The 27,463-nt window shown below is 34.8% G+C and overlaps 1 protein-coding gene across 1 annotated transcript; it reads left to right on the forward strand.

Moving 5' to 3' along the window:
• Positions 1-10,627: 10,627 nt before the first annotated feature.
• Positions 10,628-15,915, forward strand: LOC113717115 (putative late blight resistance protein homolog R1B-23). Its single transcript, XM_027241772.2, has 2 exons — positions 10,628-15,201; positions 15,576-15,915. The coding sequence occupies exon 1, from the start codon at positions 10,758-10,760 to the stop codon at positions 15,150-15,152; it is 4,395 nt and encodes a 1,464-aa protein (XP_027097573.2). The 5' UTR covers positions 10,628-10,757; the 3' UTR covers positions 15,153-15,201; positions 15,576-15,915.
• Positions 15,916-27,463: the final 11,548 nt, after the last annotated feature.

Raw genomic sequence — 27,463 nt, forward strand, 5'->3', positions numbered from 1 at the left:
ACTCCCTATAGTTTTAAAAGTTATATATAACCCCTCATTATTTGAATTAAAGTGTTAAAATAATGAAAATGATCATTCATAGCGCAACCTATGAAAATGTCGAAATTGCCCTTGTTTAAAAACTAAAATAACTGAAATGACCAAAATATATTAACATAATACATGACACTCTAATCCCGTATGATTTTATATTTTATCAAATAAATCCCTTATAGTTTAGTGTTTTACCATATAACCCCCTTATGATTTTCAAAATATATACATAACTCCCTGTGGTTAATAAATAATTTTCGACTTTATATAAGGATATTTTTGACATTTCAGTTGACTCCATTAGGGAATTCAAATTCTGTTACTTTGATACTTTAATTCAAATCATGAGGGGTTATCTATAATTTTTGAAATCATAGGGAGCCTGTGTATAAAAATACTAAATTACAGATAGATAAATGTAATTTATCCAATTTTAAATTCTGTAATTGAATATTGTTACATCGATTATAGGGATTTAAATTATCTATTTTGTTGGCATAGCCAAGCAATATATGCAAAACATATTTCTTATGTCTTGGAAATATCTTTTCTCAACCAATTGAGGGGTGGCAGGATTGGGGTTTGAGATGTCAATACAGATTTCATGATTGTCAAAGGAAGCCGATGGTGAAGATTGTTGATTCTCAGCATGGGCATAGGGGGTAGGGACATGCAGAGGCAGCTTTAAAGCAGCAATTAAGATAGCACTGTACATGTTACATAAGAAATCAAAGATAACAAAAAAAAATTCTAACTATCATATAAATTGTGAGGACCCGAAAATTCCTTTAGAATTTCCTTTCATTTTTAAACAATTAATTTATATTTCCTTCTATATTTCTTTACTTGGCTATTTAATTATTTACTAGCCCTAAATTTCATGGTGATTTCATTAGTTGAGTCAAGAGTTTTACTTTTACTTTTAAAGTTAGAGTAAGTTAGAGTTTTGGTGCATTTTGGTAGTGTAATCAATCGATGAGGTGTGTGTACTAAAATTGATGGATAAGAGCGGGTATTAGTGAATCATAAGTTAAAACAAAAGTACAAGAGAGTTAAGGAAATAGGTTTGAACCGACGTGCGCCATTTGTTACCGGTTGAGTACACCACTTGACCGATACTTTCTACCCTAATCTCCTTGTTTTTATTTCATTTAATCTTCCCCAAAATTAACCCTAAGCTAGCCAAAATTGTTGACCAAGAGAAGGAAAGAAAAGAAAAGGAAAAGAGGAAAAATCTTGGCTCACCAAGTGTCGACGATCCATGACATGTTGACTAAGAAAGCTTACTTTCCTTCTGATCTTTCTTTTGGCCAAGCTTTCTCTGATTTTTTCTTGTCATGGCTGAAATTAGAGAGTAGAGAAAATTTCTTCAAGTTCCATCTTGATCCCTAACTTGATTTTGTGGGGAAATCAACCTTAAACCCTAAATCCATCCATAGAAGGATGCAACAAGGAAGGAAGAAGCTTGGTGTGGTGTGATTTTGAGGGAAGAAAGCTGTGATTTGCTACTCTCCTTAGGATTTGAAGGTAATCTTGGTAAGAAACTACTTTTTCCCTTTAATCTTGCATTTAAGTAGGCATATGACTTGAATATAGAAGTATTGTGGCTGGTTTTACGGATTTGTGTTGTTATTGGAATTTTTCAGCTTTTAGTTATATTGTCCAGCCATGAATTAGGAGTTTCAAGCTTTGATTAGGATATGAAAGTTGAGATATGAAGATTTCTATCTTTGGTATGAAATTTTAGCTTCAAAATAGGACTTCCTAACTTTAGTTGTGAAATTTCAGCCTTGATAGAAAATTTTCCAGCTTAGGTATATGTTGATTATAGCTAGTTTGTGGCTAAAATAAGTACTCTATGTATCCTATACCTTATGAACTTGATTTGTGGCTGTCTTGTGGGGTTGAGTGGGTAGATTTGAGAAGAAAATGTAGCCTTGAAATGGCTGGAAAAATTGGTAAACACAAAGGAAGTACTGCTGAAATTTTTCCGCAAGAGACTTCAAGTAGTCTTGGAAATCTATTATATCTTGGTGTAGAAAAATCTAAATTGAGTTCTGTTTATTGCATTTGAAACTAGATTCATAGACATTTTAACCGTGTAAAAATAAGGGGTTGGTTCAATTCCTATAAATACCAGAAAATTTACAAAGTTTCTTGAAAAACCATGATTGTTCTGTTTTACACATGAGACAGCAGTGATTTTGAATTGAAAATTTGACTAACCTATGAATTGAATTTCATGAAGATGTCTTCTAAAGTCTATTAGTACTTTGAGTCTATTTTCTAATGGTGCAAGTTTTGTGATTGTTCAACCTACGGAACTCAAGTTATACTTTTTCAAAAAATGCCGCCAAAGCTGGAAATTTTGTCAAATGAATTGAGTGGAACTTGAAAAACTTTGAGAAAACTTTTCTAGGTTTTAAACTTTAATTGCTATGATTTTGGATGGTTTTGTGGCCTTAAACAAGTATACTTCATAGTCCTAGAATATACTTGGACATTCTTCGATTGGCTTTTAAATTTGTCTTTGAGTTTGTGTTTTGAGGGGCCGATTCTAGATAGGCGTATGGCTCATGAGTAAGGCTAAAGTAAGCATCTTATTAACCTAAGTTTTGAATGATCGGACCATGACATCTTGTCTTGGTTACTTTTAGGGTTTAATGTGACGCCCCCACTTCTCCCTAAGGCGAACCAAAGGGTATCCGCGGGACTCCTGCCTAGCTCTCGCCAGGACTCAAGCAATTCCATTCAACTTATATCTGGACCACACAAAAAAAAATACAAATCGATAACTTAGATGCAATAATTGCGGGAGTGTTCAAACTTAATAACAGTTATCCATTCTTCAAACCACCCGTCGATATACATAATACATTTCGTCCAAAGGTTACGTTTCCATACCAAAAGTACAATCCAAAGCCAAAGGCATAACACAAAAGTAATAGCAACCCTAAAACAAAAGCACATCAGGAGGGCTGCTCCATTTTACCTCCGAACTCAACCTGTTAAGGAAAACAAATCTACAGGGTGAGCAAAACGCTCGTGAGGCCAAGAACACATATGCAACCACATAGTTCAGATAACAAGCCCAATAACAATCCAGGTATTATCTTGCAAGTAATTAATAACACCAATAAACTGTAACCAGAAACAATTCAAGAATATAGAAGCTCTCAGGAGCTAAGTTCCACATTTGCCGATACCGTTTATATATCTTTCCGTGATGACTCTCCGTCAACCGGATTGATATTTTCATATCCGTAGTTCACCACTTACTTCCCATCCGTCCACCATACACCACTTCGGGCCCGCACTACATTTATAAGGCGATACTATACGAGTATGCCAAGCGAGATCTCTCAATAAATCAAGCTTATCATTTGAGTCTCATGGCTCACCGAGGTTCCCGACCAAGCCCATGCCGGCTCGAGTTCCAAGGTCGGCCTATGAGTTTGGGCGTCCCCCATTTGTCATGTAAATGTCGAGGAGATTCACTCCATCGACGTATGCAATCATAGCATACCATTTCATGTATTCAAGCATTTGATAGGTTTAAGCAGACATTTCAAGTCATGTAAACCAAGCAAATCATGTTAAGCATGAGTCATTCGTTTCAAATGAGAACGAGTGCGATCAAGTACACACTCGACTCCATTTTTTCAAAATCAGTTAAGCTAAGCATGAAATCAGGTGAATCAAGCATGAATCAAGACTTTAGGGTTCAAGTAGGCATACACTTGACACTCACCAAGTTATGCAAGCAAGTAAATTGGAGGAAGAGTTCAAACTTCCACAGTAGGGTCCTCTTGGAGGTCCTCGTGCGTGCCTGAGCAAATAATAGTGAATTATCACCCATATCCCAAATATCGAGGAATAATTCGTTCACTAGTATTACTCTAGGAAATTCCGTGAAAATGAACCTCAATTACTCGTAAATCGAGGTTCGAGAGAGGTTTGATAACATTCAACAATATTTAAGTCTTTATCTAGGAAATCGGGGATAAAACGTTTAGATAATATCAAAAGAATAAAGAGTTCTTGAAAAACTCTATTTCCTTGAAAGTTGGAAAATTTTCAGTTTTGTTATGAATTTTTGAAAAATCGTAACTCACTCGGCATAAGTCGAGAATTGGAAAAATTTATACCGTTGAAAATCTCTTAGAAAGTACTGCAAGTTCCTAGAAGACACTTTTCCATGAATCGAAGTGGAAAGTGCTCAAAAATGAGCCTAAAGCTGCTGTTCCAAATCACCCAGGATTGAGTCGGGGTTGGTTTTTCGCTAACTTTGAAAATTCGGCAGAATTCACTCGTTGCAAACCAGCCCTTGAAATTTATAGCTCAATTAGAGGTGCAAGTAAGGTTTAGGTTAGAACAAACGGATCGAGAATCGGAGTTTCGAGCACCAAGATATGGTAGCTCAAAGTTGGGAAAAATTCAAGACTGTTACAAAATTTCCAGATTTGGTGCCGAAACGGACTTGGATTGACATCAAATTTTGCAGTATAATACTTCCATATGAAGGTTATCTCTCTATCAAATTTCACGGAAAAATACCCTCGGGAGGGGGGTCATTCAATCAACCAAAGTTTGGAAAAATCCTTAAGGCAATCTGTCCAAATCTAAGATTTTCAAAACGAGCAGTCGCCGTATTTTGATCATAACTCTCTCAATTTAACTCGGAATTGGGAATGGTTGTTAGTGTTAGAAAATAAATTCATAGGGATACAACTTCACAGAAGAAATCGTTACAAGTTTCAGCATGCAACTGGTTCAAAATCAAGGCTCAAGTTGCAGCATCATCAAATCATTTCGGCAGAACGGAGAAACAGGACAACCGACTTCAGATGAATGGTGTGGCTCACACACATAAAACCAGGATGTGCATTATACACCGATAAAAACATGGAAACGTCTAGTTTCAAATGCCGCGGTACCTGATTTCGACGTCGGAGTACGGAGTTATGGACGAAATACAACCACTGGTCTGGATTACGGCGAAACCGTTTTCCAGTTTACTAGTTTTTGAAATAAATTCGTTTGAGCAACCAAAACTCAATATTTTTCAACGAAATTTTGTACACAACTTCTACAACATGTAAACTACACAATCAAGCCATTAAATCCTCAATTTCTGCAATAAAATGACCGAACAGAGCAGGGGCAAAATGGTCAAGTTTGGCCCTTGCTCTCTACGTGAGTTTCCTGCAGTTTTTCTTCAACGAAACACTAACTTAAACACTAATCCGTCATCATAAACTTCATCAAGCACAGAATCAGCAACAACCCAAGAGTGGGAATTCATAGAGCCCACTTTTTCCAACAATACAAGCTACTAAAGTAAAGATTCCAACTCAAATGCGTAAATCAAACTCCATAAACAAGTTTAAGAAGTTAGATGGCTACCTACTTTGATGGCTGTTCAAATCAGAAAATTTCAGTCACTATGAAGCCTGAAGACAGCCGTGAAACTCCTCCCTTTTCCAGCCTAAGTTGTTGTCCAAGTGAAAAGCTAAACGAATGTGAAGTTTGGTGAGAATCTATGGAAGTTTTGGTAGGAATTTGGTTGAGTTTTAGAAGAAAAGAAATGGTGACTTTGGTTGTTCCTTTGCTGCAGTCTAGCCGGCCATTGTAGCAGAGAAAAGGAAATGAATTTCGGCTCTATAGCCTTTGCGTACAAAAGACGCTTGACGTCAAATCCTTTGATACGTCAAATCAATTTTAACTAGTACCCTACGCGCGCGTTTTGTATCCGATTTCTCTTACGTTTGTTGCACTAGTGCACTAAACCTCTAGGGCCCTTACATTCATATAAATATTATTCATTCTTAATTGTCCCAAAATAATGGTCCAAAGTCCCTCAATTAAGCGCGCACGTGAAAACACGTATTTCTAATTTAGGCGTAATAAAAATTAAAACCTTTGAAAAATTCTTATAACGATCGTACCACTAGTTATTACTTGTGTGTTTAAACCTAAAATTGTCTATTTTAGGTCCATTGTATAGGTCTTAAATTTTTAGCTTATTGTAATCCCAATTGGCTAAAGTTTTTAGACACGTTTCCACTTTTTCGCTAAATAGGCTTATAAGAAAATACTTGTTTATTTATCTATGTTTTTATTTTATTATTTTTAAAATGAGACACTTTAGAAATATAACGAACTAGAAAATCATGTACTTAGGTCTAATAGGCTAGAAAATATTATTCGTGGCAAAAATCCAAATAAATAATTATTTTAGCCAAAATTAGGGATTTTAAAATAATGGAATTTTCGAATCCTCACATTTAACGGTGGAAACAAGCACAACCCGGAGTCGAACGTTTAGCTTTGGTCTACTTTAAAAGGTGAGTATTCCTTGCATGTGTGTGCTTTAAATGACTATGTGGAATGTTGTGAATGTTACCTAAATGTTAAATGCTTTCTAATGATTGTTAAATGGATTTTTGATGGGCGAGTGTGTACTTTATCACACTCGACCCACGCAAAAGTAAATTTTCAATAATTGAATGCTACTTGTGCATGAATGTAAACCTTTTAGCTGAACTGAGCCCTTACCCTTCGTTGTCAGTCGATTCGAGCCAGAAGCGGACTCGGTCGGGCGGCTGGTGACCTTGAGACAATGTTTGGTATACTCGAGTATTACCACGAAGTTTGGTAGAGAACTGGCCAATGAATTCAATACAAAGAAATCAATGAATGAATAACATGAACACTGAACGAGTTTTCACTGTTAAAGGTTTTTAAATATCGGAGGAATAAGGGAAATGGTTGGAGACTGAATGACTGAATGAATGAATGACTCCACGTGAGCACGTATCCTTCCAATAATTGGATATTTATTTCTTGAATGACTGGATATTACTGTGGAAAGTATGCAAATTGTTAAATGTAATGTTTCCATGGTTTTTTTACCTGATTGCTTGTTTAGGAACCTCACTGGACTTTTAGCTCATTCCTTTAGTTTTGTTTTCCTTACAGGAAGTGGAGGTCTGGAGTAACTAAGCATGATCTAGAGTGTATAAGTTCCTTGTACTTGTACTTTTATGGATTTAATATATTTGGGATATTTGGCAATGTAAAGCTACATTTCACTTTTGACTTGTAAATGAAGTTGAATTATGGTTGATTTGAGAACCTTACTATTTTCGAGAATGCTAGTGAATAAGTCTCGGCGAGAGTTGAACAGGCGGTCCGTCAAACCCTTGGATTCATTCTAAGGAGAGGTGGGGTCATCACATAAATTGAAAAAGTTTCAATCATAGTTTTGAACACCTCACATTCATCGTAAATACAATGGTACAGAGTTGAATTTTCACATTTTTCTTTATATTTTGTCTTTATTTTTTAAAAGTTTCTTATTTCTATTTATAGCCTATTGAGCTTTCATTTTTTTTATTTAGTATGCTTTATTTACTACAGAATTTGTTTTGGTATTATATTATTGATGTTTCGCCCTACCTAAACTAAAATCTTGGGTCCACCATTGTTGATTCATAAAAGCGAGCAGCATTTCAAAGACATATAAACCACATGGGACTATATTGTAAGTTTTTAAATCTAAGGAGGTAAGATGAAAATTCTCAAAGCCACAAGGGTATGTTTGGTATTGAACGTATTTATTTGTATGGGGAAATTTTGGTGTTTTGTTTGCGAACATTATTTCTAATGATTTTTTTTTCATAATTTCAAAAACCTACAAACTACAAGGGCTTAAATTATAAGGAGGTAAGTTGAACATTTACAATACAATAGGGGGTTTTTGAAGTGAATTACCAAAGAGTGACAGTTTTTAAGAATAATTCTCAGAGGGTAATGTTGTTCAAACAATTCCCAAATAATGAAATGCATATTCAGCAAATGTAACTTTTTGCAAAAGTAGCATTCCCTAAATGTGACCTTTTGATTCGTTTAGGCATAAACTTTTGAACGTTGCATTTTTTTTTAAAAACGCATTTGCTAAGTACATTTTTTATAACCTTCGCATTTAAAAAAATTAATTTCAATAAGTAGCTACCATGATTTGGGAATTTTCTCGGGGTTTTTGATATTCAACCCGTAGTATATATACTAATTAATATCATGATGGATATAACGAATTGTACCTTAACCATTCTCCATGTTCCTAGGTCACTAAGTTGTAGTAAAAGAAGTTTCGAACGCAATAATCTATATATAACTTTCAGAGGTGCATTAAGGAACCATCAACTCTTTAAGAGTACTAGTTAATTCGGGCCTTGCGCGAGGCGCCAGGTTGCCCACATATGACAATTGATATGTGTTCAAAAAAGAGTCATGATAAATTGAAAACACAGTATTACTGTAGTTGAACACATTAAAGTTAAATAGAAATAGCGATTATATAGGTTAATGATAAACTGTTATATTTACATACATAAGAGTCTTTCTATAGATACTTTCACACTAATACTTTATGATTCAACATCATTAATCATCGTAGTTCTTCATGATATTTGTTATTATCGTTGAGCTAATATATGAAAAATTACACAAAGAGAGTTAGGAATTTTTTATAGGAGAAAAAAATCGATACAAATCAAGCTTAAAAATCAAACTTTTTATAAGGAAAAAAGGCAAAAAAATATGAAATCATAATTCATCTTCTGTTGAATATTCAGTTCAACAATAGATGGGAAAATAAAGAAAATTCAAAAATAAATCATAAAAGTCTGTGATAGTGGAGGAGGTTCAATTTGGGAAGTGACATTGGTAACAAGGTTGTAGACGGCAGTCACCCCTTACTGTCAGATGTTTGGATTGCACCGACATATTTTTTTTGTTCCTTCTGCTGTTGTATGGAAAAGACAATTCAGACCATAAAATTTCAGAGTCTTGGGATCGGAAAATTCACGTGGCAAAAGCATATGAGAAGCACTACATAATTTGCTAACATGGCGAGCATAATTCAGCTCCAGCAAAACCCAGCAGTCCCACCAATAAGTATGAAATGATAAAAAGGACACCTACTAAAGGTATCAATAGGGGACCAATCATACTGTTCCTAAGGCCATTCGCGCTTTTATTCTCTTAGGATTAGGATAAGAAGTAGATAAAAGTGCTAAAATTGAGTCCTTTTTTGGCTTCAACTTTCATGTCTCATCCTAGAATACGAAAACGAAGACTTGAAGTGAGGTAATGACTTTAATATTACTTACTTTTTCTAAAGCAAAACGAAAAAGACAAGAAAATTAAGATTAGTACAGTCAATTTTGGGGTAAAATACACTTTACACCTCTGTGGTCTAGTAATTTGTCACATAACATTCCTATAGTTTTAAAAGTTATATATAATTTTCTCATAGTTTGGATTAAAGTGTCAAAATGATAGAAATCATCATTTATAACGGAACTCATGAAAATATCAAAATTATCCTTGTTTAAAATTTAAAACGGTTAAATTGACCAAAAGATATAAATATAATATACATAACACTCTCACCTGTATGATTTTATATTTTATCATGTAATCCCCTTATGATTTTGTGTTTTACCATAAAACCCCCTTATGGTTTTTAAAATATATAAATAATCCTCCATAGTTAATAAATAATTTTTCACTTTACATAGGGATAATTTTGATATTTTAGTTAACTCCGTTATGGAATGCAAATTCCGTTATTTTGACATTTTAATCCAAATTATGAGGGAATTATGTATGACTCTTGAAATTATAAGAGGGTTATATGAAAAAGCGCTAAACGACATGGGAGTAAAGTGTATTTTACCCTCAATTTTATTTATTGCGTTCTTATGTGACTTGAATTTACTCGAGTACGTCAATGGTTAACCAGGTAGACATGATAATTTAATGAAACTACTATGACAAATGAAGCTGGCGCACAATTATTTACGTGTCATCAACTATTTTACCCATTAATAGCACAAACAGAATAAAGTTGAATTTTAATTCACTAACTCCGTGCCTATGTCCGGTTTAAAAAACTTCCACCCCTATTCCAGTTTGTCAGAGAAAAATAAAAGATGGAAGAAATGTGAGGAGAAAAAAGGAAAAAGAAAATCTACATTGTCTAAAATTAGAATTTTTTTTAAAAAACACTGTATTCATGTCAAACCATGCAATTAGGAACCAATTTAGTACAAAAACTAAACATGTGGGAGTAAAACATGTTTGGATGGCACAAATATCGCAAATAATATTTCATTTACATCATAAACACATTTTCCAACTCACCTTTTTATATTCTCAATTATCTTTTTATCTCACATACATCACATCACAAAAAATATTACAATAATTATTCTAAATAATATTTTAAATAATACTCTATCCAAACAAACGCGGCCAATTTGAGAAAGGTCAAAAAAAAAAATTCAGAAAGACTGGCAAACCACATAATGGAGAAGGGACATGATTAAGACAGAAGGAGACCACAATCTAAAAGGGATCTGAAATGATAAAAAGCGTCCGAAAAAGTTTGAACAGATATTGGTTACAGTTGCCAGATAAGGTCATTGATCATCTAGTAATACGACCTTTTGCAATAATGTAGATCTTTATGTAGACGTGTGAATGTAGATGCTTTAACCAGCTCAAAAAAATATCTCAATCAACAATTTCTTCAAACATTCATTTTCTTTACAAAATTCCACTGTTATTTTTCAGTCTTGAAACTCCAGCAAGATTAAAATAGTTTTTCTCAGCTAGCTGTTAAGTTTGCTATTTGTGCTTCGGGATCTTTTTCCATGGAGTGCTTTGGAAAACTTGTCAAGAAAAAGAACCGAAAAAAAGCTGTTAAGAGTAAGAATCGAACATCCACTGATGTTTTTGATTCTCTCTTTTTGGAGTTGGACGATTGTACAAGTTTTACTTTTTTTACAGAACGTAGTTCTGCTATTACCGATCAAGTTGGGATCGTTAGAATAGAAGCAGAACTGTTGGGAATGTTTCAGATGTACATGGCAAATTGGAACAATGCTGATAAGCAGCGCGGTGCTGGTCAGGGGTTGGGGTCTCTGGTGCTGGAAATTGAAGCTGCAGTTGAGGAGGCAACAAGTGATGTAAGAGTTGCACATCAGAGTGCAGGAAGATATGAAAAGATTGAAATTGCAATTGCTAAGTTGCAACAGAAGCTTATGTTTTTTAGGCCACAAATGGAAGTAGCTTATGAATATGTTGCATCCAACCATTCATTTGAATCCCAGCATCCCTTAAACAATTATGAAAACTGGGAAAACTTCTGTGACACTTTACTGGGTGTTGTGCGGAGGCAAGGAGACTTGCTATGCCGCCTCTGCTCACAACTTCGTACCATGTATGATATGGTAAAATGTCTCCATAGATATGTCGAGGGAATGCAAGGTACTTGTCCAAATCTGCAAAGAGATCTCTTGACTCATTTTGGAGGTGTGCTTGTCCGCGCAGCGCATTTTTCTTATGTGTGCTGGATTCATCGAATGGATGAAGACAAGGACCAGGGGATGATCATCATGCTTTCTGATCTGGTAAAGGCGTTCAAGCCTAATACTCCACAAGTTTCAGAGCTGTGTCTCAAATTAACTACCGGTTATTGTTCATGCCACTCCTCGATATCATCACCTCATTATCTGGTGAAAGCATATATTTATTTTCTCATTCCTAAGGAGTATTATCGATACGAAACCTTGCGCAGAAGTCTCAAAGACCTGATATTCTTTGTCCATTCCATTTGTGTGTCAGATCTCTACAGGAACGATAATGTGAAGCTGACTTTAATGGAGATTAAAGCAACCATTATCGAGCTTGGATCTTTCGGTTATTCATTTCATGATACAGAGGAAACACGGGACACCGATCCTGCATTTTTTAGATTGGTAGAAAAGATGGAGCTTCTAAGGGCAGAGGTCTTCCTGATCCGACTGCTAAACCATAGAGGCAGTTTAAAGTTCCTTGAGCATCAAATTGATTCTTTCCACAATGAACTGAAGTATTTTCGAGATTACCAGAGAAATGCACCTGTGGCGGAAACTAAAGTTCCTAAGTTGATTTGGTTGCATATCAAACCTGTGGCTGGGGAAGCTGACTCCGTTTGTCGATCATTTCTTGCCGGATCCATCACTGAAGACAAGTTCACAGATGAGCTACTTAAGTTGCTGGAGAAGATTAAACTTTTGAAGACAGAGGTACTTTTTGAAGAGCTTCTTAGTAAACACCCAAGTCTGATAGTCAATGTGAAGCTCCAAATCAAAAGCCTTGATCAGGGGCTGGTAGTCAGCAGAACTTATTTAATGGGTCCACTAGAGGAGAATGAGAAATTGATCTTGGCACAAGTAGAGTCAGTAGCAAGGGATGCAGCTTGTTTCTATTACTCTCTTCTTGAAAATGAAATTACAGAAGATACAGTGAGGAAATTCAGTCATTTGCTGCCGGGGTTAGTTGAAAAGATGAAGGATGTCAATGCAATGATCAAAGAAATTTACTTACCTCATCGAAGGTTATCAAGATCTAATTTCCCCAAGTTGGAAGGACTAGGCTGCATCGATTTCTTTCTAGTAGATCTCTTCGAGCAGCTCAAGTCTAAAGCTGATTCTATTCTTTCCGTGAAACATCAATTTCATGTTGTTCATGAAGAGATAAAGTTCTTGAGATCATTCCTCGCGTACATTGAAGAACAGTATAATGAGCATCAGGAATTGAAGAGTGTTGCTTCATGCATTATACAAGTAACACTCGAGGCAGAATATCTCATTGATCTGTTTGTGGCTGGAGATTGTTTGAGATGGTATCATCCATTATGGCTTTCTGATCTTGTGGAAGATCTCAGAATCATTAAGTTTCAGGCAACAGAAACCTGTAAGAATGTACAGGGCATCAACATCCATAATGTTCTCTCCACTTCAACAAGGGCATCATCACCAGCTGAAAGTCCCCAGATTGATGAAGCTGTTATTGATCTTGCTGATGAAAAAAAATTGGTCATTGATAGACTTGTAGCAGGATCAGGAAAACTAGATGTTGTGTCAATTGTTGGCATGGCTGGACTCGGAAAGACAACTTTAGCCTGGAAGGTATACAACGATCCTTCAATTACCTATCACTTCCACGTTCAAGCATGGTGTTGTGTCTCCCAAGCATATCAGAAGAGAGAATTGCTTCTTCAGATTTTAGGTGACACCGTGGAACTTACTGATGACCTCCTAGAAATGAGTGATGCAGATCTGGAGATGAAATTGTACCGTTGCCTGAAGAGAAATAAGTACCTCATTGTTATGGACGACATCTGGAGCATTGAGGCATGGTATGATTTCAAAAGATCATTTCCAGATGACAACAATGGAAGCAGAATACTGATGACCAGCCGTCACTTTGATGTGGCGGCAAAAATTAAAGAAGACAATTTTATTCATCCCCTTCGTATATTCTCTGAAGATGAGAGCTGGGAATTGTTGCAGAAAAAGTTGTTTGGCACAGAAGGGTGCCCTGATGAACTACTGGAACTTGGAAAACAAATTTCGAGAAGCTGTGGTGGACTCCCGCTTGCACTTGTTGCAATATCTGGTCTCCTTAAAAGAACTGATATGGAACCTGACTGGTGGAAACAAGTTTCAGAAAATATATGCTCACGCATTGCTGATGATCCTGAAACAAGGTGCATGGATATCCTAAATCTAAGCTACACATATTTACCTGACTATTTGAAGCGTTGCTTTCTGTATACTGGAGTGTTTTTGGAGGATAAAGACATCCCAGTTAGGAAGTTGACATGGTTATGGGCAGCAGAAGGATTCATAGCAAATACACAGCTGGGAAGCAAAGAAGATGTTGCAGAGAGGTACTTGAGGGACCTAATTGGTAGAAGCCTAGTAATGGCTTCCAAAAGAAGATCGGATGGAGGAGTCAAAACGTGTCGTGTTCATGACATGTTGCGCACCTTATGCCTGCGAAGGTGCGAAGAGGAAAACTTTTTGCAGTGGCAAAATGGTTATGATGAACTTTTTCCTCCTACTTATGAGGACCTAGATTATGGAGTTGATCCCGGTTATTGCTTACCTGCAAATTCCACGACATACGAAAATCGCAGGGTGTCCATCTTTTCCAAGAGGAAGCATTTTGTAATGTCCAGTCCTTGTGGACCGTGTGTCCGCTCTCTACTGTACTCTGCCACCAGCGATATGCGTCCATGGTGTCCTTATGACATCTCCTCCATTTTGAACAACTTTAAGCTTCTGAGAGTTTTGGATGTGGAATGCATCAACATGGGCCATGCTTTCCCCAGAGGAATAGAAGTTATGGTGCGTCTGAGGTATTTAGCCCTTTCTGGTGATATAGACAGTATTCCTGAATCAATATCGGAGCTGCTAAATCTTGAAATCTTGCTTGTAAAGGGACTAAAAGGTAGAGTTTTATTACCAAGAACCATTTGGAGCATGGCAAAGTTGAGACATGTCCATGTAATTAATCATGCTGCCTTCAGCTTGCAAGATGGCATATGGAAAAGTTCTTCTCAATTACATAATCTGGTCAGTTTTTCCTCTCCATATCTCTCTTGTGGTGAACGTACAGAGAACATCATGAGGAGGTTGCCCAAACTTCGGAAACTGAGATGCACATTTTCTGAATTATCAGATGATAATGAGAAATGCAATCAGTTTCCAAAACTAAATTTTCTGACGGAGCTCGTGTCTCTCAAGCTGCTCTATTCTGGTAGGATTGCTCTACCCTGTAAATTTGACTTCCCATTGAATCTCAGAAAGTTGACCCTGTCGAAATTTCACCTACCATGGTCATATATTTCGGAAATTGGAAAGCTGCCCAACCTTGAGGTTCTCAAATTACTCTCTAAAGCCTTTGAGGGGGAAGTATGGGAGATGAAAGAAGGGGAGTTCCTTAATCTGAAATTTTTGAAGCTAGACAGTCTAAACCTTGCTGAATGGAATGCCTCTAGTGATCACCTGCCACAGCTTCAGCACTTAATTTTGCGAAGTTGCAGGCAGCTGAAGGAGGTCCCCTCTGGTTTTGGGGAAATCTGCACTCTGGAGATGATTGAGGTACAATTGTGCACAAGATCTGTTGGAAAGTCTGTGAGACGGCTTCAGACGGAATCACTTGACATGGGGAATGAGCTGAAGGTCCTTATTGATCGTTCGGAAATGGATTTCTGATCACCTCCCTAACTTCTGATCGAAATTTGGCATGTCATTCTATTTGCAGGTGTGTAAACTTAATCTTTTTGTTAGTTTTTCTATACCAATTTAGTGGATCCTCAGCACTTTGTAACTTCTAGTCACCACTCAAATCATGATTATATTACTCCTGAATCATAACTTCATAGGTTTAAGTCTTGTATCATTTTATTTCTGCTTTGAAATGGCGCACCACTCAGTTCTACATATGGCTGCAACTTCCTGTTTTCTCGAGGAAACCGCTCTATTGTTGATTAAAAGTTTGTGTAGTCACTTGTGACTGGTCAGAGGCAGATCCTAGGAAACGTTAGTCCTATTGAGCAATTGTGACAAAGATCTACTTGAAAGACCTAATTACATTACTTGTAGTTGGTTAAACTAATATGCCAATATTTGTTTCAGTTGGCCCTCAGGAAAAGAGAAGTGGACCTCTCTTCAAGATGCAGAAGATGGAATTCTCGGCATCTAGATCAAGGTGAAGAAGATGGGAAAAGGGCATCTAGATTATGTTATATCTGGGATTTATTAGTTCTCACAGGGGTGTCTGTAAATTCAAAATGTTTGGTTGATTTCTTCCTTGTGATGGCAACTTGGAGATTTTATGTTTTTCTGCTTTAGCCAGATTACAAACCACGTGTTTGAAACACTTTTTGAGTTTCCCTTGTTTGATGAGTATGACTTGATTATTTTCAATATCTCTATAATGAGAATGTATATTGGTATCATTTTCATCTTCTTATTATTTTGATGACTAAGTATACAACTGAATAAATGAAAGAATTTAATAGAATTGGAGAGAGAAGTCCATTTGGATCATGTAATTGCATACAATCTGTTCCTACAGCTATGTCACAGCCGAACTTGTTCATTGCTGAAGTATGGTTTCTATTTACCTCTTGATTTTTTTCTCCTTGAAAGGTGGAGCAGCTAATGATACAAAAGGACCAGATTCTGTTAACATGTTTAATTGGACTCCTGCGTAAAACATTTACTAAATCGCAAAACTACTTTTGTTTTGATTCATTTATCAGTATCATTTGCCAAGTCTTGTTTGTCTGAAAATATATATGTAGGCAGCCATGCAAGTAGATAAATGGCATGGAACAACAATTTCTTAAAGCAAAGGGTTATGGAACTAATATTTGAAGACAACTATTTCCCGTCACAGTTATGGATTTCGATGTTCAATTGTTTTGCTTGCCAATTTTCAAGAAGTTGTTGTTGTTGTTGTTGTTGTTATTATTATTTAGTTTAATAGAGAATCCCATTATTACACAGGAGGGATTGACAATCGAATTAGGTACTACTTTACAATTACCATGCTAATTGCCCTATCAATTGTGTTGGGTCTTGGGGGATCAAATTTTTAAATTTCACGTGGGAACTAAGAAAGAGTATTCAAAATTAGATTTACTCTGAAAGAACCACCTTCAATCTCTGAAAGAGTCTCCTTAATCCAAGATAAAACAAATTCTTCCAAGACAATCTCAATTCGAGTATTAAGCGCCTTGAATTTTCTTTTAACCCTAGATTTGGATCAGACAATTTTAATTGTTTCTCCATTTTTTGTTTGGTACACACGGAAGGGCCAAAGGCTCATTTCGTAGAAATTAATCGGTGATACGGATGTAGGCAGGGTTTCGATCCCGGAGTTAATTTATAGGTAATGGGCGTTTGGGCCTGTACCACAAAAAAAAAAAAAAAAAAAAAAAACCAAGAATATTCTACTAGCCCTGCATTTGGATTCTAAATTTCGCAAAGCAAAGGGTCAAGGAATAACAATTTCAAGACAACTATTTTCAATCACACGATTCATCCTAAAAAAAAGAGTCAAATCTAATAAGAGATCATTGTATTAGCAGAGCAATTGAAAACTTAAAGGCTAATGATGCTTAAATAAAAACAGCATTTCATCAAAACCAAACAAACAAGAAAAGAGTGCAGTGGATTTTTTTTTTTTTTTTTTTTTTTGGGCCAATGTGCAAGTTTTAAATGGCAGACTAAAACACAGTTATACATTTAAAGTTATATTTACCGTGGAAGGAAAACTTTCAATTTGTTAAAAATAGTCCCATTGATTCTTGAAATTTGTTTCATTCAGAGCTGTAAATCGAACCAATTAACTTGGTATTTGACTTGAACACAACTCGATTGAGCTCATGCAAGTTTATTTGTTTAGGTATCAATCCAAACTCGAACATGATTTCAAACTCGAAAATATTAACAAACTAATCACAATTTTCATTTTATTCAGTTCGATATGTTCAGAAACATATAAGATAAGTAAATTCCATAAAAATATACTTATACTTTCCTTCCTTAACTCCACTTCTTTCTTTCCTGCAAATTACTTATTTTCTAAAATAGCAAGCATATAATATTATTGTCTCTTAAATAGGCATAATTGATTTTAATCACATCCCTAATTCATCGTAAAAAATTTCTTGCATATCAAGCAGCAATAACTAAGGGAATAAAAGCAACAAGTTAGGGTAAAAATCTTTATATAATACAACATGAAATTTCAAGTTAAGTTGAGTTTTGATTGCATGTGCATGAATAGATACTTTGACAAGTCAAGTCAAATTTTTCATGAACATACATATAAAATTTCAAGTCAAACTCAATCAATTTTTTTCAAAAATTTTTAAACGCAAGTCAAATTCAAACTTTCTTTTTAATTTTCAAACCAATCCTAAATATACCTCTGTCTGACTCATCGTGTCTTGTTTTCAACCCTACTTTCATTAGAGTTATACCATCTTCTTGCTGCCCAACAACCCATCCGGTTGGGATGGGCTGCTTGGCGTGGTATTTGCGGCTTCCTATTTCATTCCACCTTTCTCCCGGAATAGTCTTTCAGGCGCTGGTCTGTCAGGGGCTGGGCTCCGTCCAATTATCTCCAAAGATAGCCCCACTAATCTTAATTGGGCTCAGTGACATTTTGTTCAGTCTGAATCTTTGACTTCCTTACTCCCCACTCTTTTTGTTTTTTTTTTTTTTTGAAAAGTCCTTACTCCCCACTCTGTTTTGGGTCTTTCCTTTTCCTATCTCCATTAAGTACCTTAATGATAATCTATTAACTTATTCTTTTTAATATAGATAAGATTGCTTCATGTATATGCCATTGAAGATTGTTATTTTAAGCTTTTGTATGAATATGTTTAGCGATACATGATTTCTCAAGAAAAATTAACAAATTATATTTACTAACCATTTCCCATACAATTATATGCTATTAGGATGTAGTTCTTTAAGGTTAATTCACAAGATTTATGTCAATTGTAAATGTCTATGAGATTTTGCATAACTGTCCTACAATAATCTACAAATCATAGATGACTACATGTCTTCCAAAAAAAAAAAAAAAACTTTGCCCTACACATAACGCTTATGAGCAAAATATTGAATGGTAATGTTAATTATGAACATTACGTACCAAAGTTGGGTATTTAATGTACTTTTAAATGTGACTAATTCATGAAAAATAATTTGCTAACATCATAGGCAGAAAATTGGAATTTCATTCAAGTGTATCAAAGAAAATATTAGTACTAAATTGCACTTATTTAAAAGAATTACTACGATATAAAAATATTAGAAAACATAAATTTTAAAAATTACAAGTAATATCACATAAGAAAGACTTATTTTTTAAAACATACTAGTGCATTCCAAAGACAAATAATGCTATGTAGTCAAAATTCTGTATGATGGTTATAGTGAGAGAAAATTAACCCGAAGAAAAGGATTATTTAGATGTTAATTTGATTGTAAATTACGTAACAATTTAGTAAAGTACATCAATTTACTATTGATAATACACATAAGTGTTGTTTTATGAAAAAAATCAGAAGATTAAAAATAAAAAGATAAGACGTTTAGAAAGATTAAATTGATACAAATCTCTTTATAACATTTATCTATCAATTGGCAAAGACTGGTGGTATAGGTGGTAACTGGTTAGTCAACACTCCAACATGAAGTCGCCTGTTTAAGCCTTAACACCTCATTTTGCTCCATAAGAAAAAAAAAATTATATATATATTGGTAAATTCTAATATATATATATATATAGATAAATATATATGGCCCCGCGGACACAACACCTGCATATTGGTGAATTCACAGAATTTTAAAAATCTTTATATTGTTGTGAATACAATCCAATTCTCCATTTGCCTAAACATGTACCGCTCTTACGGATATGCAAATATCTAGTTACCAACTTCTTCTTTTATTTTTTATATAAAAAACAAAGTTCATTAACAGATCATTAGAAATTGTTATATTTGACATATTTAATCCGTTTATTCTTAACAAGAGTATGATAATTTATTTTGGCTTGCTGACACACTCAAATTAAAATTCCAAATTTGATTCTTTGAAAAAATTTATCATATTATTGGATCAACCTGGATCTAATATAGAAACTACAATGTATATTCATGACAATCAGTAGGTATAGTAGTTAAACTAATTCCTATCATGGAAGATCTAATGAATTGTACCTGAGCAATTCTCGATGCCATGAAAAAAACTTAATGCATTTCATGTCTCAACCCAGAAGATTAAAACGATGACTTCAAGAGAGACAATGGCTTGCAAAAATTAGATTCGTGATGTGGCTATCAGTTATCACTTTAATGACCTTCCTCTAAAAAAAATAGAAACTAATTTTTATAAAGTCATTTTTGTCTATGAATAAATCTTGTACGCACTAATAGTATATACACTAGCGAGTTTAGGTACATATCACGTATTTAAAATTTGATGTTCAAATTTAAATTCAAATGATGTGACATTTATCCAATCTTGTGAGTACATACACTAAAAATATAGAAAAGATTAATCATTTATTTATTGCATCTTGTATATAGTACATTTGCGCAGGTACATTAATGCTTAACGAGGTTAACATAATATAACATGATACTACTACGACATAAAAAGATTCTAGAGGATGAAGCTAGTGATCATAACACGATCATTTTCGTGTCATAAACTAATTGATCCGTTAATAATACAAAACTCGATAAAGTTTGATCCTAACACACTAATTGATCTATCAATCATACAAACACGATAAAGTAAAGAAGAAATGTTATTTATTACTAGCTGCACAACCACTATCTAAAAGAAACTGAAATGATAAGAAAATCCGGTAAAATATATGAACAAATTGGTTACAGCTGTCAGATAAATGTTAATTTTTCATCTATTGACACAACCGTTTGTAATTTAATAATGCAGACGTTGATGTAGATGCATGAATGTAGATGCTTTAACCCACTTTGGAAAAAAAAAAAAAAAAACACTCAATCGACAGCTCATTCAAGCATTCCAGTTCTTTGCAAACGTCCTCTGTAGTCAGTTCCATTTTGCTCTTCAAAACTCCAAGAAGTTTGGAATACTTTTTGTACTTGTACTTTAGGATCTTTTTTCGTGGAGTTCTTTGGAAAATTTCTTAGGAGCATGATCCAAACACCTGTTAAGAGTAAGAATCGAACTTCCACTAATGTTTTTAATTCTCTGTGTATAAAGTTGAAGGCATTAGAACAAATTACCGTTATTGTAATAGAGATGCTGTAAGGAATCACACGAGCAGGCACAATGGAAAATCTAAAATTTTTATTCCTGTAGTAGATCATCCTTTGATTAAATCTATTTGACATAGAGTTAGTTTAAAAAATTATCTCAACTCATGAAAATCTTCTTAAATTGGTGGACATTTGACGCAGAGGGTGACAAAGAAATCCACGCAGTCAGACACGTGTATACAAAACAAATTTCCTATATCTCAGAAATATCTTTTTAGCCAATTAAGCGAGTGGTGTAATTAGGAATTTGAGATATTAGTACGAACTTTGTAATTGTTGAAGGAAGGCCATGACGAAGATTGTTGATTCGTAAAAGCCATCAGTATTTCAAAAAAATACAAATCACTAGAGACTATACTGTAAGTTTCTAAATCTCTAAGGAGACAAATCACTAGACTATTACTACCTTGTGCTATTTGGAGCATGGAAAAATTGAGACATGTCCATATGAAAAATTAAGCTGCCATCACCTTGCAAGATGGCGAAAGCATGTCCTGATGTACTAAATCTAGTTAGTCTTTCATCTCCATATCTCCTTTGTAGCAAAGGTGTAGAGGATATCTTCAGGAGGTTGGTCAATCTTCGGAAATTGAGATGTCTATTTTCTGAATTACGGGATGATACTGGGAAGTGCAATCGGTTTCCAATACTGAATTTTCTAACCGATCTTGAGTCCCTCGACGTACTCTACTCGGGCAGGATTGCTCTTCCTTGTAAGTTTGACTTCCCATTGAATCTCAGGAAGTTAACTCTGTCAAAGTTTCGCCAGCCATGGGATTGTATTTTGGAGATTGGAAGATTACCAAACCTTGAGGTTCTCAAATTACTCTATAAAGCCTTTGAAGGGAAATTGTGGAAATGAAAGAGGGTGAGTTCCTTAAGCTGAAATTTTTGAAGCTCAACAGTCTGAACATTGCAGAATGGAATGCCTCTAGTGATCACTTGCCACAGCTTCAACACCTAATTTTGCAAAGTTGCAGGCAGCTCAAGGAGGTCCCCTCTGGTTTTGGTGATAGCTCTGCTTTGGAGATGATTGAGGTGCAACTCTGCACACGCTCTGTTGAAGAGTCTGTGAGATGGCTTCAGGAGGAACAACTTGAAATGGGGAATGAGCTGAAGGCCCTTATTGATCGTTCAGACATGGATTTCGATCAACTCCATAATTTCTGGTACAACTTTAGCCTGTTATTCCTTTTGAGCTGAGTAAATTGAAGTCTTTTTGCCACGAGTCTGTTTGTGCTACTTTTTTATACCTCCTCCATTACCAGTTTTTGGACACTTCAGCTTGTTGTAAATAAAAGGTGTATTTCAAAAGATCTTGTCCCACATTGGAAAACCAAAGGGACTTCTCATCATTTATAATAGTTAGTCTTTTATTGGGTTTATGTCCAGCTTGTAATTAGTATGGGCTCGCACGTATGAGAAGGAAGTTGAGTTGAACTGTTTCAGTACAAACTGATGGATTTGTACCATCCCCCCTGCGTGTGGGTTAAACACGGCCCAAGATAGTTTTCCTTCTTTTACATTTTTTTCAATGTTTGACAGTTTTACTTCTTTTACATTTTTTTCAATGTTTGACCAAGAAGATAAAATCTTATCCCATCAGTTATAAAAGTCAGACACATTCACAACGTTCTTTTGTTAACGTTGTTTTCTATTGCATAAAATTAGGCACATTGCGGTCGCACTACCTTTGGCTCAACCTTTGCCAGACATCTCCAAAATTGAAAATTTTGCCAATGAAAACTTCAGAAGGTGGCAAGAACGTGTGCACTCTCTACTCGACATTCATGGAGTGGCCTATGCACTAGCAGAAGCACAACCAACTGCAACTATGGATGTCAAGACACAAGAATCCTGGCAATATACCAATAAGGTATGTCGACATACTGTTTTACAAACACTTTCAAATGAACTGTTTGCCGTGTACTATAGCTGCAAGGAAGTTAAGACAATTTGGGAAGCTTTGATAACAAAATTCATCACCGAAGACGCCACCAAACAAAAATTGGTCATGGAAAAGTACAACCAATGGCAGATGACAAAAAACAAAGATATGAAAGTACAAATCATAGAGTACCAAATGCTACTCGAGGATCTGAAAAATGAAGATATAAATTTGCTCGAAAAATTTGCTGCTGGCATACTAATTGAAAAGCAGCCTGAATCATGGACTGACTACAAAAATAATCTGAAGCACAAGCAAAAAAATCACACAATTGATCAACTCGTGAAATATAGCCTGATTGAATATTCCAACAGGAAGGAGTTAAGGACTGTCAAAACTAAGAAGATAGCTCTCAAAACTAATCTAGTACAAACCAACAATAAAAGGTACGCCAATAGATCCCAACATTACATATTCAATAATCCCAACTTTAAGAAAAAGAAAGGCAATTGCTATGTTTGTGGAAAACTAGAACACCATGTGGCTCAATGCAGATACCAAAAGAAAGGTGACAAAGCAAATGCCAATCCTCCTAAGGTTAATTTAGCCGAAGGGGATGATAATATAATTGCTGCAGTCATCTCTCAAGTCAACATTGCAACCAATGTGAAAGAGTGGGTAGTAGACTCTGGGGTTACTCGTCACATATGTGCAAATCGAGAAGCATTTTTCTCCTAAACTCCAATAAGGGATGATAAACAGGTGATCTACCTTGGAGACTCACTGTGACGACCCTACCTCCTCCTAGGGCATACCCAAGGGTTTGGCAGATCGCCTGCCCAACTCTCGTCAGGACTCACTCACTTACATTCTTGAAATAGTTTTTCATGCCTCAAGATAAACATAGAAGTTCCATTCATCTAAGAATTTCAACTTAATTTACAACCCAAAAGTGTAATATAGGATTTCATTACCAAATCTCCAAATACATTTCATCTACAAAAGTACACATATATTTCACGTTTACTTGCTCCGGCCTCCACTCCTATAAGGAAAACAAAACTAAAGAAATGAGTTAAAATCCCAATAAGATTCCTAAACATGCAATCAGGTAGAGAAACCATGAAAGTATTACATTTAACAATTTGCACAGCTTGTACGGTAATATACAGTCATTCAAGAAATAAACATTAAATCATTGGAAGGATATGTGCTCATTTAGAGCCATTCATTCAGTCATTCAGTCACCGATCATTTCCCTTATTCCTTCGACATTTGAAAATATTTCCCTTATTCCTCCTATCATTTCCCTTACACACTCACTTATTGAAAATTCATTTAACGACCATTGAAAAGCATTTAACATTCAAGAAACATTTACACCAATCCACATAGTCATTGGAAGCACAACATGTAGGAAACACTCACCGTTTAAAGTAGAGCAACGCTAAACGTTCAACTCCGGGTCGTGCTCGTTCCCACCATTAAACCCTAAAGGTAATCAAGATAAAATGTCATGGTCCAATCATTCAAAACTTAGGTTAATAAAGTGTTCACTTTAACCTTAGTCATGAGCCATACGCCTATCTAAATTCGGCCTCTCAAAACACAAAACTCAGAAACAAACTTGAAAACCAATCGAAGAATGTCCAAGTGCAATCTAGGGCTATGATTCAAGTAAGTTATTAGTATAAAAAGAAAACACTTGTTTAAGACCTAGAAAAGTTTTTCTCAAAGTTTTTCAAGTTCCACTCAATTCATTTGACAAAATTCTCAGCTTTGGCGACATTCTTTGAAAAAGCATAACTTGAGTTCCGTAGGTCAAAAAATCACAAAACTTACACCATTAGAAAATAGACTAGAAGTACTAATAGAGTATAGAAGACATTTTCATGAAATTTAGCTCATAGGTTAGTCAAATTTTCACTTCAAACTCACTGCTGTCTCATGAGCAAAGACAGAACAGTCATGGTTTTTCAGGAAACATTGCAGATTTGCTGGTATTTATAGGAGTTGAACCAACCCCTGATTTTTATATTGTTAAAAGCCCTATGAGTCTAGTTTCAAACGCAATAAGCGGAACTCAATTCCAACTTTCCTATACGAAGTTATAGTTAATTTTCCAAAGCTGCGCAGGGCTTCTTGGGAAAATTTTCCAGCAAACTATTAGTTTGAAAAACTGGTTTTTCTTTTCTTAAACCTCTTTGTTTTGGCTCAAAACTAACACACATAGAAAGAAATAGCTTGTAACAAGAGTTTTGAATAAAATCATATGCAAGAGGAAGACAAAAATGCCCTAAATTCACACCTCAATATCACTTCCACTCACATGAACTACAAGAAAAAAATGGCCAGCATCTCCCCTATTTTTTCCTAATTTTTCCTTCAATTCCAAAGCTGAAGTTCCACAGCAAAACAGCTCCAAACAAGTCCACAAAATATAAAGTACAAAGGGGTCCTTATTTCAACCACAAAACTAACTAATTTAAGCATATCCCTAGCACATATATATCATAACTCTAGGCTGGAAATTTAAGCCCTAGGCTGGACTTTGACACCAAGAGCTAGAAATCCTTCAAGTGAAGCCAAAAATACATGTATAAGTTGGAAAATCCTCATGTCAGCCCAAAATTTCATAGCAAAGCTAGAAAATAATCATCTCATGGCTGGAAAATATGAATCAAAGCTAGAAAAATTCCACTAACTTCACAAATCCATGATATCTTCCATGAAACCGATACTCAAGTCATATTTTGCTTAAATGGCAAAATAAGAAGGAAAAAGAGAGATGCTTAGTATAATACCTCAAAACCCCAAGATAAGTTGCAAGACAAGAGCTTTCCTTCTCAAATAACTCCACCAAAAGCTTCCCTCCAAGTTTAGCTCAAGATTAATCGGTGTGGATTAGGGTTAGCGCTCGGAATTCTCATGGATTGAGCAAGAAATCAAGGCTAGAAAATGGAGTATTTTCTCTCCCCTTACCTCTCAAATTGCGTCCAACAAGAAGCCAAGAAGAAGAAATGGTAATAAAGGCTTGGTTTAGGATAAGAATGAAACTTAGTCTTGGTCAAGACTTCATGATTGAGTGACAAGTGTAAAATCAAGATGTAATCCTTATCTAATTGTCTTCCATTCACTAAAATATTTAGTTCTTCTCTAATTATCTCTTAACACCTTATAAAATAATATCCCTTTACACAAAATTCCTTCTAATCTTCGAAAATTTATCGCACATACCTCACTAATGGGTCCTACTTCCATAATCCACTACGAACTTAACATGTACTAACTTATATAAGAAAAATGGTTAAAAATCTTAACTGTTTTATAAGCAAATAAGCAACTAAAATAAAATTAAAAGGAAATATAAATTAATTTTTCAAAAATAGGAAAAATTTAAAATAATTTTCAGATTCTCACACTCACGAACTGCTAAAGTTCTGGGTAACGGCAAAATTCTCTTGAAACTCACTTTAGAAAAAACTTTGACCCTCAATGATGTGTTGCATGTGTCGAATATTCAGGCAAATCTGGTTTCTGTAGTATAGTTAGGAAAAGTTGGGGTGGAAGTGTCATTTGAATTTGACAAGATCGTAATAACAAAAAATAATGTATTTGTGGGCAAGGATTACTGTAATCAGGAACTCTTTGTACTCAACATTTTAAATGTGATTAATGAAAATGTATCTTCTTCAACTTATATTATTGATTCAATTTTTTTATGGTATGCTAGATTAGGACATGCTAATGTTAGCTACATATAGAAAATGCAATCACTTGAGTTACTTTCTGGTGATAATAATAATGACATGCAAAAATGTGAAATATGTGCAGAAACTAAAATAATCAAGAAAAATTATATAACTATTCAAAGAGAAACTGAATTATTAAATCTAATTCACACAAATTTAGGTGATTTAAAACAAATTATGATTAGAGGAAGAAAAAGATATTATGTTACTTTCATAGATGATTATTCTAGATATACTAAACTTTATTTACTTAGAAATAAAGATGATACTCATAATGCCTTTTATCTTATAAGTCTGAGGTAGAAAATCAAATTAATAAGAAAACAAAAAGAATTAGGTCGGATAGAGGAGGTGAATATTTAGCTTTAGATAAATTTTGTGAACATGAAGGCATAATACATGAAACAACACCTCCCTAGTCCCTACTCACCAGAATCTAATGGAGCTAAAAGAAAAAATAGAACACTTAAAGAAATGATGAATTCTATGTTAGTTAGTTCTCATACTCTAGATATTTTATGGGAAAAACCTATATTATCTGCATGTCACCTACAAAATAGAATTTTACACAAAAGAATTGGCAAAACACCTTATGAGTTATGAAAAAATAATAAACCAAATTTAAAATATTTAAAAGTATGGGGGTGTCTTGCTAAAGTGTTATTACCTGAATCTAAGAAAAGAAAATTAGGTTCTAAAACTTTTGATTGTATGTTTATTGGATATGTTGAACATAGTGCTGCATATAGGTTTCTTGTTTTAAGAAGTGATGTACTTGATTGTAATACAATTATTGAGACAAAGAATGCTGAATTCTTTGAACATATTTTTCCACTGTCCAATAAAATTTCTCATGCACCTGTTGAAATAAATAAAGAAATAATCTCTAATGAGGAATTGAGAAGGAGTAAAAGGTCGAGAAAAGAATTTTCCTATGGAAATGATTTTCAAACTTTTCTTGTTGATAGTGATCCTTTAATTTATTCTGATGCAATTTCTTCTTTTGATTGCAAGTTTTGGAAAGAAGCAATTAAATCTAAAATCGATTCT

The sequence above is a fragment of the Coffea arabica genome, chromosome 11e (assembly GCF_036785885.1).
Source record: "Coffea arabica cultivar ET-39 chromosome 11e, Coffea Arabica ET-39 HiFi, whole genome shotgun sequence".
Classification (NCBI taxonomy): domain Eukaryota; kingdom Viridiplantae; phylum Streptophyta; class Magnoliopsida; order Gentianales; family Rubiaceae; genus Coffea; species Coffea arabica.

What these genes read in the sequence shown, in the direction of transcription:
- LOC113717115 (XM_027241772.2), top strand. Translation starts at nt 10,758, where the DNA reads ATGGAGTGCTTTGGAAAACTTGTCAAGAAAAAGAACCGAAAAAAAGCT.